Here is a 16805-nt window from a genome sequence, read left to right as displayed (position 1 = left end):
CAACACACTGTACACACACACTGATACCACACACACTGATACACACACAACTGATACACACACTGCATACAGACACACTGATACACACACACACTGATACACCACACACTGATTACACCACACACACACTGATACACACACACTGATACACACACAACTGATACACACACACTGATACACACACACACTGATACACACACACACACACTGATACACACACACTGATACACACACTGATACACACACACTGATACACACACACTGATACACACACACTGATACACACACACACTGATACACACACACTGATACACACACACTGATACACACACACTGATACACACACACTGATACACACACACTGATACACACACACACTGATACACACACACACACAATGATACACACTGATACACAACACTGATACACACACACTGATACACACACACTGATACACACACACTGATACACACACACTGATACACACACACCTGATACACACACACACTGATACACACACTTGATACACACACACTGATACACCACACTGATACACACACACTGATACACACACACTGATACACACACACACACACTGATACACACACACTGATACACACACACTGATACACACACTGATACACACACACTGATACACACACACTGATACACACACTGATACACACACACACTGATACACACACACTGATACACACACACTGATACACACACACATGATACACACACACTGATACACACACACTGATACACACACACACTGATACACCACACACTGATACACACACACACTGATACACACACACTGATACACACACACTGATACACACACACTGATACACACACTGATACACACACACTGATACACACCACACACTGATACACACACACTGATACACACACCATGATACACACACACTGATACACCACACCTGATACACACACACACACACTGATTATACACACACACTGATACACAACACACTATACACACACACACACACACTGATACACACACACTGATACACACACCACTGATACACACACTGATACACACCAACACTGATACACACACTGATACCACACACTGATACACACACACTGATACACACACTGATTACACAACCACACCTGATACACAACACACTATACACACACATGATACACACACACACTGATACACACACACTGATACAACACACTGATACACACACACACTGATACACACACACACTGATACACACACACACTGATACACACACACTGATACACACACACTGATACACACACACTGATACACACACTGATACACACACACTGATACACACACACACTGATACACACACACTGATACACACACACTGATACACACACACTGATACACACACACTGATACACACACAACATACACACACACACACACTGATATACACACACTGATACACACACACTGATACACACACACTGATACACACACACTGATACACACACACACACACACACACTGATACACACACACTGATACACACACACTGATACACACACACTGATACACACACACACTGATACACACACATGATAAACACACACACACACTGATACACACACACTGATACACACACACTGATACACACACACTGATACACACACACACACACACCACACACACACACACACACACACACACACTGATACACACACACTGATACACACACACTGATACACACACACACTGATACACACACACTGATACACACACACTGATACACACACACTGATACACACACACACTGATACACACACACACTGATACACACACACTGATACACACACACACTGATACACACACACACACTGATACACACACACTGATACACACACACTGATACACACACACACTGATACACACACACTGATACACACACACTGATACACACACACTGATACACACACACTGATACACACAACACACTGATACACACACAACTGATACACACACACTGATACACACACACACTGATACCACACAACACTGATACACACACACCTGATACACACACACTGATACACACACCTGATACACACACACTGATACACACAACAACTTGATACTGTGTGTGTGTGTGTGTGTGTGTGTGTGTGTGTGTGTGTGTGTGTGTGTGTGCGTGTGTGTGTGTGGTGTGTGTGTGTGTGTGTGTGTTAGGTTTGTCTCAGACTACGGTCCAGGAGGATATGACTGTTTGTGTCAACACCGTCTACTCCAGTCAATGCAGAGGACTTCACTTGGTTACCACGGCGCCCGGACCTACCCCTCCCTGTCTACTGGAGTGGACCGCCAACCGCAAGAGAGCTCACACCGTGCTACAGACACACTGTTACAATGGGTCAGGACAACACCGTGCTACAGACACACTGTTACAATGGTCAGGAACACACCGTGCTACAGACACACTGTTACAATGGTCCGGACAACACCGTGCTACAGACACACTGTTACAATGGTCAGGACAACACCGTGCTACAGACACACTGTTACAATGGTCAGGACAACACACTGTACTACAGACACACTGTTACAATGGTCAGGACAACACACTGTACTACAGACACACTGTTACAATGGTCAGGACAACACCGTACTACAGACACACTGTTACAATGGTCAGGACAACACACCGTGCTACAGACACACTGTTACAATGGTCAGGACAACACACCGTGCTACAGATACACTGTTACAATGGTCAGGACAACACACCGTACTACAGACACACTGTTACAATGGTCAGGACAACACACCGTACTACAGACACACTGTTATAATGGTCAGGACAACACCGTGCTACATACACACTGTTACAATGGTCAGGACAACACACCGTACTACAGACACACTGTTATAATGGTCAGGACAACACCGTGCTACATACACACTGTTACAATGGTCAGGACAACACCGTGCTACAGACACACTGTTACAATGGTCAGGACAACACACCATACTACAGACACACTGTTACAATGGTCAGGACAACACCGTGCTACAGACACACTGTTACAATGGTCAGGACAACACACCATACTACAGACACACTGTTACAATGGTCAGGACAACACACCGTGCTACAGACACACTGTTACAATGGTCAGGACAACACACCATACTACAGACACACTGTTACAATGGTCAGGACAACACACCATACTACAGACACACTGTTACAATGGTCAGGACAACACACTGTACTATAGACACACTGTTACAATGAAGGGTTATGAATGTCTATGAAGGGTTATGCATGTCTATGAAGGGTTCTGAATGTCTATGAAGGGTTATGAACGTCTATCAAGGGAACTGAATCTCTATGAAGGGTTCTGAATGTCTATGAAGGGTTATGAATGTCTATCAAGGGAGCTGAATGTCTTTGAATGGTTATGCTAGACTTTGAAGGGTTCTGAATGTCTCGAAGGGTTTTAAATGTTCATGAAGGTTTATGAATTTCTATGAAGGGTTCTAAATGTCCCCCATATTTTTAGGTGTGTCCTTCCTGTGTCCACTGCACTCATGGACCACTGGGGAGGTCCTGGCCAGAGACATCTTACAGCACATGTGAGTGTGTGGTACCTGCTACAGACATGTTACAGAGATCTGTGTGTGGCTTTTTTCAAATGGCTAGTTAGTTAGCGATGTCCTGCTACCATTCACCTGCTCTGAGATCAAGGGTTGGTTAGTTAGTGTCCTGCTACCATTCACCTGCTCTGAGATCAAGGGGTTGGTTAGTTAGTGTCCTGCTACCATTCACCTGCTCTGAGATCAAGGGGTTGTTTAGTTAGTGGTGTCCTGCTACCATTCACCTGCTCTGAGATCAAGGGGTTGTTTAGTTAGTGGTGTCCTGCTACCATTCATCTGCTCTGAGATCAAGGGGTTGTTTAGTTAGTGTCCTGCTACCATTCACCTGCTCTGAGATCAAGGGGTTGTTTAGTTAGTGGTGTCCTGCTACCATTCATCTGCTCTGAGATCAAGGGGTTGTTTAGTTAGTGTCCTGCTACCATTCACCTGCTCTGAGATCAAGGGGTTGTTTAGTTAGTGGTGTCCTGCTACCATTCATCTGCTCTGAGATCAAGGGGTTGTTTAGTTAGTGTCCTGCTACCATTCACCTGCTCTGAGATCAAGGGGTTGTTTAGTTAGTGGTGTCCTGCTACCATTCACCTGCTCTGAGATCAAGGGGTTGTTTAGTTAGTGTCCTGCTACCATTCACCTGCTCTGAGATCAAGGGGTTGTTTAGTTAGTGGTGTCCTGCTACCATTCACCTGCTCTTAGATCTAGGGGTTATGTAGAGCCTGTTGTGGTCCAGCTGGGAGCTGTACTTCATGGGTGATACGTGACAATGAGTGTTGAAACCTAGTCAGGGCTCTGCTACGTGTCTCTCTCTCTGTCTCTCTCTCTGTCTCCCTCTCTGTCTCTCTCTCTCTTTCTCTCTCTCTCTCTCTCTCTCTCTCTCTCTCTCTCTCTCTCTCTCTCTCTCTCTCTCTCTCTCTCTCTCTCTACAGTGGTGTGTCTGAGGGAGGGCGGGGCTGGTCTGTGTTGCTACGGGAACCGTCCCAGTGGGTGGAGCTGGAGGGCGGTGACTACGTGTTTGACTTGATCTCAGACCTGGAGTTGCCAGCTGACTTCTCCAAACAGAAGAACTACTTCATCATATCAGCACAGGACTCCAGCAGGCTCAGGACTGATGCTAGCATGTAGGTAACACATTTTAAACACACACTACACTACACTACACTACAGACACTACACTAACACTACACTACACTACACTAACACTACACAACACTACACTACACTACACTAACACTACACTAACACTACACACACTACACTACACTACACTACACTACACACACTACACTAACACTACACTACACAACACTACACTACACTACACTACACTAATACTACACTACACTACACACACAACACTACACTAACACTACACTACACAACACTACACTACACTAACACTACACACACTACACTAACACTACACTACACTACACTAACACTACACTACACTACACTAACACTACACACACTACACTACACCAATACTACACTATACTACACTAACACTACACTACACTACACTAACACTAACACTACACTACACTACACTACACTAACACTAACACTAATACTACACTACACTAACACTAACACTACACTACACTACACTACACCAATACTACACTATACTACACTAACACTACACAACACTAATACTACACACACTACACTACACCAACACTACACAACACTAACACTACACTACACTACACTAATACTACACACACTACACTACACCAACACTACACTACACTACACTACACTAACACTACACTGCACTACGCTACACTACACTAATACTACACACACTACACTACACCAACACTACACAACACTAACACTACACTACACTACACTAATACTACACACACTACACTACACTACACTAATACTACACACACTACACTACACCAACACTACACTACAGTACACTAACACAACACTACACTACACTACAGTACACTAACACTACACTACACTACACTACACTACACTACACTACACTACACTACACTACACTAACACTACACTACACTACACTACACTACACTACACTACACTAACACTACACTACACTACACTAAACACACTACACTACACTACACCACACTAATAACTAAAGGCTGGGGGCATAATAACTGAAGGCTGTCTCTCCATGCTTCCTGGTCCTAGGCTTTGGGATAGTTAAAAGGCTGCCTCTCCATGCCTCCTGGTCCTAGGCTTTGGGATAGTTAACAGGCTGTCTCTCCATGCTTCCTGGTCCTAGGCTTTGGGATAGTTAACAGGTTGCCTCTCCATGCCTCCTGGTCCTAGGCTTTGGGATAGTTAAAAGGCTGTCTCTCCATGCTTCCTGGTCCTAGGCTTTGGGATAGTTAAAAGGCTGCCTCTCCATGCCACCTGGTCCCAGGCTTTGGGATAGTTAACAGGCTGTCTCTCCATGCTTCCTGGTCCTAGGCTTTGGGATAGTTAACAGGCTGCTTCTCCATGCTTCCTGGTCCTAGGCTTTGGGATAGTTAACAGGCTGCCTCTCCATGCTTCCTGGTCCTAGGCTTTGGGATAGTTAACAGGCTGCTTCTCCATGCTTCCTGGTCCTAGGCTTTGGGATAGTTAACAGGCTGCCTCTCCATGCTTCCTGGTCCTAGGCTTTGGTAGTATTGTTCAATAGTACTGTCAACCACACAGCTGGGACTAGAGTAGTGTTCAATAGTACTGTGAACCACACAGCTGGGACTAGAGTAGTGTTCAATAGTACTGTGAACCATACAGCTGGGACTAGAGTAGTGTTCAATAGACTATGAACCACACAGCTGGGACTAGAGTAGTGTTCAATAGACTGTGAATCATACAGCTGGGACTAGAGTAGTGTTCAATAGACTGTGAACCACACAGCTGGGACTAGAGTAGTGTTCAATAGACTGTCAACCATACAGCTGGGACTAGAGTAGTGTTCAATAGTACTGTGAACCACACAGCTGGGACTAGAGTAGTGTTCAATAGTACTGTGAACCATACAGCTGGGACTAGAGTAGCATTCAATAGTACTGTGAACCACACAGCTGGGACTAGAGTAGTGTTCAATAGTTCTGTGAACCACACAGCTGGGACTAGAGTAGTGTTCAATAGACTGTGAACCATATATTTCTTTCCTTCTCTGTTGGGTCTAACCCTGGTGTGTTAGCAGTAGCCTGTTGGGTCTAACCCTGGTGTGTTAACAGTAGCCTGTTGGGTCTAACCCTGGTGTGTTAACAGTAGCCTGTTGGGTCTAACCCTGGTGTGTGTTAGTAGTAGCCTGTTGGGTCTAACCCTGGTGTGTGTTAGCAGTAGCCTGTTGGGTCTAACCCTGGTGTGTGTTAGCAGTAGCCTGTTGGGTCTAACCCTGGTGTGTTAACAGTAGCCTGTTGGGTCTAACCCTGGTGTGTTAACAGTAGCCTGTTGGGTCTAACCCTGGTGTGTGTTAGTAGTAGCCTGTTGGGTCTAACCCTGGTGTGTGTTAGCAGTAGCCTGTTGGGTCTAACCCTGGTGTGTGTTAGCAGTAGCCTGTTGGTTCTAACCCTGGTGTGTGTTAGCAGTAGCCTGCTCGTTCTAGCCCTGGTGTGTGTTAGCAGTAGCCTCTTGGGTCTAGCCCTGGTGTGTGTTAGCAGTAGCCTGTTGGGTCTGACCCTGGTGTGTGTTAACAGTAGCCTGTTGGGTCTAACCCTGGTGTGTTAACAGTAGCCTGTTGGGTCTAACCCTGGTGTATGTTAGCAGTAGCCTGTTGGGTCTAACCCTGGTGTGTGTTAGCAGTAGCCTGTTGGGTCTAACCCTGGTGTGTGTTAGCAGTAGCCTGTTGGGTCTAACCCTGGTGTGTGTTAGCAGTAGCCTCTTGGGTCTAACCCTGGTGTGTGTTAGCAGTAGCCTGTTGGTTCTAACCCTGGTGTGTGTATTAGCAGTAGCCTGTTGGGTCTAACCCGGGTGTGTGTTAACAGTAGCCTGTTGGGTCTAACCCGGGTGTGTGTTAACAGTAGCCTGTTGGGTCTAACCCTGGTGTGTGTTAGCAGGAGCCTGTTGGGTCTAACCCTGGTGTGTGTGTTTTAGCAGTAGCCTGTTGGGTCTAACCCTGGTGTGTGTTATCAGTAGCCTGTTGCTTCTAACCCTGGTGTGTGTATTAGCAGTAGCCTGTTGGGTCTAACCGTGGTGTGTGTGTTAGCAGTAGCCTGTTGGGCAGTGGGTTTGGACCAGATGAAGGCCTCTCCAGACCCTCCATGCACACCACCAGCAGACACAGCTCTGGGGGGCTCTACGGACAAGGTACACACTATCTCTCTCTCCTCCTCCTCATCTTCCTCCGCCTACTCTTCCTCACCTTCCTCATCCTCCTCCTCCTCATCTTCCTCCTTCACTTCCTCCTCCTCGTCTTCCTCTGCCTACTACTCCTCACGTTCCTCCTCCTCATCTTCCTCCTCTCCCTCCTCATCTTCCTCATCTCCATCTTCCTCCTCACTTGTTTGGTTACTACATGATTCCATGTGTGTTATTTCATAGTTTTGATGTCTTCACTATTATTCTACAGTGTAGAAAATAGTAAAAATAAAGAAAACCCCTTGAATGAGTAGGTGTCCAACCTTTTGACTGGTACTGTATACACTCCTTTGTTTTCATTGTCAAGTCTGACTACATATCAACTCTCACTCTGTCTCTGTCTCTCTGTCTCTGTCTCTCGCTCTCTGTCTCTGTCTCTCGCTCTCTCTCACTCTGTCTCTCTCTCTCAATTCAATTCAACTCAAGGAGCTTTATTGGCATGGGAAACATATTTTGCCAAAGAAAGTGAAGTCAGTTATAAACAAACATGAAATAAATAATACAAATTAACAGTAAACATTACACTCACAGAAGTTTCAAAACAATAAAGTCTCTCTCTCCCTCTCCCTCTCTCTCTCTCTCTCTCTCTCTCTCTCTCTCTCTCTCTCTCTCTCTCTCTCTCTCTCTCTCTCTCTCTCTCTCTCTCTCTGTCTCTCTCTCTGTCTCTCTCTCTCTCTCTCTCTCTCTCTCTCTCTCTGTCTCTGTCTCTCTCTCTCTCTCTCTCTCCCTCTCTCTGTCTCTCTCTCTCTCTCTGTCTCTCTCTCTGTCTCTCTCTCTCTCTCTCTCTCTCTCTCTCTCTCCCTCTCTCTCTCTCTCCCTCTCTCTCTCCCTCTCTCTCTCTCTCTGCCGTTCTCTTGTTTTCCTCTTGATCACATAAACACTTGTTTTTTCTCTCTTGTATACACCCTCTCTCCAGACTCAGAGCCCCAGAGAGGGATGGACCGTTACCTTGATAGCCTGTTCGACCATGTTCTCTCAGACGGCACTGGAGTAAGTAGTATGCAAACACACACACACACAGATCAGAGATGACTTGATGCAGTGATTTCATGTTCAGGTCAGAGATGGCTTGATGCAGTGAATTAGTCTACAGGTCAGAGATGGCCTGTGGTCTTCCTCTTTGGCACTGTCTATAGGCCTGTGGTCTTCCTCGTTGGCACTGTCTAGAGACCTGTGGTCTTCCTCTTTGGCACTGTCTATAGGCCTGAGGTCTTCCTCGTTGGCACTGTCTAGAGACCTATGGTCTTCCTCGTTGGCGCTGTCTAGAGACCTGTGGTCTTCCACGTTGGCACTGTCTAGAGGCCTGTAGTCTTTCTGTTTGGCACCTTTCTTCCAAAAAGGGTTCTTAGGTTGTTAAAGGTTCCAGGTAGACCAGAACACTGTGTCTGGGTCAGCAGCCTCATCACACATTATCTACAGGACCAGAACACTGGATCACCAGCCCCATCACACATTATCTACAGGACCAGAACACTGATCACCAGCCCCATCACACATTAGCCATCTGATCACACACACACACACACACACACACACACACACACACACACACACACACACACACACACACACACACACACACACACACACACACACACACACTGCAGCATTATCCATCTGATGGTACGTCCAGGACAGGAATTAGCATGTAAAAGATCTGTTGTACATCTCTCTCCCCCTGTTACCGTAACTGTCACGGTGACCAGTTCGCCACGGTGATATCCCGCCCCCGGCAACCGGAGATGGCCTTACGAGGAACTGACACTCATCAGATGGACCTAATTCATTAATGATGTCCTACATCACACAGACACACACACACACACACACACACCACTGACACACACACACACACACACACACACACACACACACACACACACACACACACACACACACACACCACTGACAAACGCACACACACCACTGACACACACACAGAAACACACACCACGGACGCACACAGACAGAGCATAGACACACACACCACGGACACAAACACACACAAACAGGCGCACACAGTCACACCACTTACACACACACACACACTCACCACGGACACACACACTGACATATGGCCCAGTGGCTTAGATACATGAGAAGAGTGATGGTGATTCCACAGTCAAACACTGACCTGATTACTGATGTATGTTAAACACACACACACGCACACACACGCACGCACACGCGCGCGCACACACGGGTTAGCTATCATGGGTTACAATCTTAGTCTCTGTAACTTTCTCTCCCTTCTCCCTCTCTCTCAGGACCAGGAGCATCCATCTGGTCTCTCCAACAGGATGCAGGGGGGTGGGGGTGTCGGGGGGGATAGATGGGACCCCCAGCCGGGCTCCAGCACCTCTTACTCCACCCAGCCACCCCCCGGAGGTCAGTCAATCTCACATACACCTCTGGAGTTTTAGCTTTTTGACTTTTATCATAGCCGTTAGCCTTTAGCCTATTATTTAGCAGTTATCTGTTCGTTGTAACCTAGCAGGTAGTTGTAATCTAGCAGTTAGCTGTAACCTAGCAGTTAGCCTTTAGCCTATTACTTAGCAGTTAGCTGTAACATAGCAGGTAGTTGTAATCTAGCAGTTAGCTGTAACCTAGCAGTTAGCCTTTAGCCTATTACTTAGCAGTTAGCTGTAACATAGCAGGTAGTTGTAATCTAGCAGTTAGCTGTAACCTTGCGGTTTGTTGTAACCTAGCGGTTAGCTGTAACCTAGCAGTTAACCTTTAGACTATTGTTTAGCAGTTAGCTGTAATTTAGCAGGTAGTTGTAATCTAGCAATTAGCTGTAACCTAGCAGATAGTTGTAATCTAGCAATTAGCTGCAACCTAGCAGTTAGCTGTAATCTAGGCGTTAGCTGTAACCTAGCAGGTAGTTGTAATCTAGCAGTTAGCTGTAATCTAGCAGGTAGTTGTAACCTAGCAGGTAGTTGTAACCTAGCAGTTAGCTGTAACCTAGCAGGTAGTTGTAACCTAGCAGGTAGTTGTAACCTAGCAGGTAGTTGTAACATAGCAGGTAGTTGTAACCTAGCAGGTAGTTGTAACCTAGCAGTTAGCTGTAACCTAGCAGTTAGTTGTAACCTAGCAGTTAGTTGTAACCTAGCAGGTAGTTGTAACCTAGCAGTTAGTTGTAACCTAGCAGTTAGTTGTAACCTAGCAGGTAGCTGTAACCTAGCAGTTAGCTGTAACCTAGCAGTTAGCTGTAACCTAGCAGTTAGCTGTAACCTAGCAGGTTGTAACCTAGTTGTATCCTAGCAGGTAGTTGTAACCTAGCAGTTAGCTTTAACCTAACAGTTAATGGTTAGCCTAGCATTTAGCTATTAACTTATCATATTGTAGCCTTTGGCTAAGTGTTTATGTTTTAGCACTAGCATTTAGCTATTAACTTATCATATTGTAGCCTTTGGCTAAGTGTTTATGTTTTAGCACTAGCATTTAGCCAGCGGTGGAAAAAAGTTCCCAAATGTCCTACTTGATTAAAAGTAAAGATTCTTTAATGGAAAATGACTAAATTAAAAGTCACCCAGTAAAATACTACTTGAGTAAAAGTCTAAAATTGTTTCGTTTTAAATATACTTAAGTATCCAAAGTAAAAGTATAAATAATTTCACATTCCGTATATGAAGCAAACTAGGTACACGGTTAGCCAGGGGCACACTCTAACACTCAGACATCATTTACAAAGGGAAAACCTAATTTATAAAGGGGAAAACCAGCCACGTCGCAGACACCGACATCTTCCTCCAGAAACAACTTCTTCACCCGCTTCGAGGCAAACACAGTGCAGCCAACGCGGGCCACCGACGTTCATGAGGACAGTGAGCTCTAGTTGTCCGTAGCCGACGTGAGTAAGACATTTAACCCTCGCAAGGCTGCCGGCCCAGATAGCAGTCCTAGCCGCGTCCTCAAAGAATGTGCAGATCAGCTGGCTGGAGTGTTCACAGACATATTCAATCTCTCCCTGTCCCAGTCTGTTGTCCCCACTTGCTTAAAGATGTCCATCATTGTTCCTGTACCCAAGAAAGCAAAGGTAACTGAACTAAATGACTGTCGCCCCCGTAGCACTCACTTCTGACATCAGGAAGAGTTTTCAGAGACTAGTTAAGGATCATATCACTTCCACCTTACCTGACATCCTAGCCCCACTTCAGTTTGCTTACCCCGCCAACGGATGACGCAATCGCCATCACTCTGCACACTGCCCTATCCCATCTGGACCATAGGAATACCTATGTAAGAATGATGTTCATCGACTATAGCTTAGCATTCAACACCATAGTACCCTTCAAGCTCATCACTAAGCTCATGGGTCCTGGGACTGAACCTCATCCTATGCAACTGGGTCCTGCACCGTCCGCAACCATAGGGTTCTCCAGAGGGTGCCCAACGCATCACTGGGGGCACACTGCCTGCCCTCCAGGACATCTACAGCACCTGTCACAGGAAGGCCAAGAAGATCATCAAGGACCACAACCACCCGAGCCACTGCCTGTTCACCCCGTTGCCATCCAGAAGTTGAGGCCAGTACAGGTGCATCAAAGCAGGGACCGAGAGACTGCAAACCAGCTTCTATCTCAAGGCCATCAGACTGTTAAACAGCCATCAGTAACACAGTGAGGCTGCTGCCTACATACAGACTCAAATCATTGTCTCTTTAACAAACGTATCACTAGTCACTTTAATAATGTTTACATATCCTGCATTGCTCAACTCATATATATCTACTGTATTTTATAGCATCTATTGCATCTTAGCTGCTCAGTCAATGCTCATCCATATATCTATATATAAATATATATATATATTCTCATTCCATTCCTTCACTTAGATTTGTGTGTATTAGGTAGTTGTTGGGGGATTGTTAGATATTACTTAGGCTCCTAGATCATTTGGGTGGAGTCCATCATCCCTGTGTAGCATACAGTGAAATGTGAAGAGAGGATCCAGGCTCCTAGATCATTTGGGTGGAGTCCATCATCCCTGTATAGCATACAGTGGTTCTTCCTTTGAAAGTTCCGTCATACTACAGCGCACCTTGCGGGATTTATTTTTTATTTTATTTATTTTACCTTTATTTAACCAGGTAGGCAAGTTGAGAACAAGTTCTCATTTACAATTGCGACCTGGCCAAGATAAAGCAAAGCAGTTCGACAGATAAAACGACACAGAGTTACACATGGAGTAAATGGATTCTGCACATGGATTCTGCGGATGCCGCAGAATTCTATGGCATGTTGTTTTTAATTGACAGACATTGTTGCCATTAATGCTAGTTAGTGCTAGTTTGACCACCAGAGGGCATCTTTGAGAAGCAATTGACTATTTTTAATAGTGGCTGTACTAGAGAATTTAAAACCTATTTTTTTGTAAGAACATAGTATATGGGATTGATTTTAAGAAATGTTTCTTAATTCATTTAATTTAATTTAATTTATTATTTTTTTTAAATAATTTTTATGGAGTTTCTATTCCAAGAAAAACTAGAAAAATTTAGAAAAAAATGAAAAAAAACTAAACCCTCGGGGTTTCCGTCAGGGAAATATGCCACTGTACAACGTGACCGGGCGGGAGTAGGCTACTAAAAGCAAAATAATCCTAACATTTCCACACCCTATTTGTAGTCTAACCAATACCCAAATGGAGATTCAGTGAAAATAAAAAAATCTCATTGATTGATCAAGACCAGTCTCCATGCTTGTCTCAGAGCAGCGCAAAACGGTGTTGAAAAAGTTGACCACATGTCATTCAGTGATATTTATTCCCATAGTAATTCGTTATGGATCCATAATGAAAAAACATCTGCGTTACAATTATAATGTAGGTTAATAATAAATTCATGTATTTGTAGGGTTTGATGCATTTTTGGGAGGGGGCAAATCTGGTTTATGCATTTGGTGGACTCGGTAAGATGGACTCACTGATGGTTGAAGATGATGAGTGATCTGCAAAGGCAATCAACACCACATCACAACATCACCATCAACAGCTCTAATCACAGCACAACATCAACATCGCTCTAATCACAGTCAGAAGACAGTTGAAGAAACTGGAGTGGACTTATGGAAAGGCTTGTTTAGATATTTTATATACATTATATACATTATAGACTATTATTTGTAAAACATTTTCCAGAACATTAACCATGTGTGTTCTCTTGTTTTGTATTCCCATGCTGGTCTCAGAGCCAAACGGTGCTGAAATCGTCAACCACTTGTCATTCAGTGATATTTATTCCCATTGTAATTAGTTATGGATCTATAACGAAATAAACATGCATTACAATGATAATGCAGGGTTAATAATAATTTAATATATTTGTATAATAACAGGATGCAGAATTCACAGCCTGCTACGCTTGTTTTCTCGACCTGTTTTTAGAGGGAGGGAAACCAAAGGCCCGCCGCCCGGCCGGCCAAACCCTCCCATAACCCGGATGACTCTGGGCCAATTATACCTTGCCTCATTGGTCTTCCGGTCGCGGCCGGCACAGGTATCAAACCAGCATCTGTAGCAATGCAGTGTCTTAGACCGCTGCGCCACTCAGGAGGCCCCACAAACACAAAGTTTTTAAATACTAAAAAAATACATAAACAGGACTCTTAAAGAATATTATTTAAATGTTAATAAATGTAAAGGAGAACTCGTAGCGAGAAGGATCGGAGGACCAATGCGCAGCGTGGTAAGTGTCCATAATGTTTTTTAATGAAGACAATAGAACACTCGAACAAACGTTGACGTGAATATACAAAACCGAAAACAGTACCGTGTGGACCAAACACGCACGAAAAACAAACACCCACAAAACTCGTATGGAAAAAAGGCTACCTAAGTATGATTCTCAATCAGAGACAACTAACGACACCTGCCTCTGATTGAGAACCATACTAGGCCGAACACAAAAACCAACATAGAAAAACAAACATAGACTGCCCACCCCAACTCACGCCCTGTCCATACTAAAACACTAAATAACAGAACTATGGTCAGAACGTGACAGGTCCACATCGTGTCTATTGTCCTGTTAATAACTAATAATATAATCATTATGTAAAGCAGCCCGTGAAAGAAGCTCAATCGGCCCCAAGTAATACATTTTGGCCAGATAACATCATCAAGAGATATGCTGGACCCAGTCAGAGAGGTGTTTTTGGGTCCACATCGTGTCTATTGTCCTGCTAATAACCCTTATGAAAACGTGTCTGTTGTCCTGAGGCCTGAGGCAATAACCCAGTTTATACCCTCATTTGCAATGCAAACAGGGTTATTAGCAGGACAATAGACACGTTTTCATAAGGCCTCCAGGGTTGACAGAGAAGTTCCTTACTTTTCCCACCTTCCACTTGCCTCTTCCATTAATTCCCATAGTAATTTGTTATGGTTTGCATTGCAAATGAGGGTATAAACTGGGTCAAGATGCCAGTAGAGTAAATAGACCTTTATGTAGTAAAATTAAAATAAATAAATAAGACCTACAGCACTTTTAACATCCCATTACTCAACACTAGTGAGATTCATGTCGCCTACGGTAGGCTTACAGTATATCGGAAATAAATAAAAATATCCCGACATGGAGGTCTCCTGATTTAAACTTGTTGCAACTAAAATGCATTTGTAATAATAATCTGCATGTTTTGGCTGGATTGTGACTCCATCTTGTTCCTTCTTCCGCCAATGTTGTGACCCCCAATAATACAATTTTAAGGAAGATTCTAAATTAATATCTAAGGGACATTTTTCGTTAGGATCTGTGAGAATATCTAAGGGATTTTTATATCATTATAATGCAGGGTTAATAATAATAATAATAATCGCTTTGTTTAAAAAAAATAACAATATTTTGGAGATGATTTCATTTCAAATAACCGAAATAATAATCTGTATTTTGTATTTTTAATAATTTTAATTTTAATAAATTGTAATCTGAATAAAGGCACAAGGAATTTCTTGAACATGGGGACATTCTTACTAATTTGTAAATAAAACCAGTTTGTTATTTAGAAGTATTTATTTCTGTTTTTAGAGGGAGAGAAACCAAAAAGCCCACCGTGCTTATTTTTTTGAAAATCGTCCGTCGACATGTAAAGTGTAATTCCCCAAGTTGTCTTTTAACTCCAGGATCACCAACAGTTTTTGATGTTGTTGTTGCCTGATGCAGGACTCTAGTGCCCGAGGAGACTCTCGGACAGAAAACTCCTCCATTATTTGCCACAGTTTAAACTACCGATAGATTAGCGTTCTAACTCCCCTTTGCGATAGTGTGGTGCAGTGACGGAAGGTCGAGGCATAAACCGATAGATCAGCGTTCTAACTCCCCTTTGCGATAGTGTGGTGCAGTGACGGAATGACACCATCTACTACTAACGGTCGAGGCATAAACTCGTTACTTTTAAATGAAGAACCAAAAAGGTTCAGTCAATGTTATGCCATCAGAGTGGCAGTTGTCTTTAAGCCATAGATGAAGTACTAAGAGCCTGATGTCAATCATGTCTACACACACCATCATATACAGTGGGGCAAAAAAGTATTTAGTCAGCCACCAATTGTGCAAGTTCTCCCACTTAAAAAGATGAGAGAGGCCTGTAATTTTCATCATAGGTACACATCAACTATGACAGACACAATGAGGGGGAAAAAATCCAGAAAATCACATTGTAGGATTTTTAATGAATGAATTTGCAAATTATGGTGGAAAATAAGTATTTGTTCAATAACAAAAGTTTATCTCAATACTTTGTTATATTTGTTGGCAATGACAGAGGTCAAACGTTTTCTGTAAGTCTTCACAAGGTTGACTAAATACTTTTTTGCCCCACTG

The 16805-nt window shown here is 43.9% G+C and overlaps 1 protein-coding gene across 1 annotated transcript in view; it reads left to right on the top strand.

Annotated features, from left to right (window-relative positions):
• The window catches only part of LOC109887356 (unconventional myosin-XV-like), a 99938-nt gene that overhangs the window by 27419 nt on the left and 55714 nt on the right, over window positions 1-16805 (top strand). Inside the window, 6 exon segments of the mRNA XM_031811099.1 lie at window positions 2222-2327; window positions 2329-2402; window positions 4570-4761; window positions 7830-7930; window positions 8898-8971; window positions 10249-10369. Coding sequence (XP_031666959.1) covers window positions 2222-2327; window positions 2329-2402; window positions 4570-4761; window positions 7830-7930; window positions 8898-8971; window positions 10249-10369 — 668 coding nt within the window.

This window comes from Oncorhynchus kisutch, unplaced genomic scaffold (genome assembly GCF_002021735.2).
Source record: "Oncorhynchus kisutch isolate 150728-3 unplaced genomic scaffold, Okis_V2 Okis01b-Okis20b_hom, whole genome shotgun sequence".
NCBI lineage: Eukaryota > Metazoa > Chordata > Actinopteri > Salmoniformes > Salmonidae > Oncorhynchus > Oncorhynchus kisutch.
Note: the sequence above shows the minus strand (reverse complement) of the source record. Positions and strands in the feature narration are given on the sequence as shown.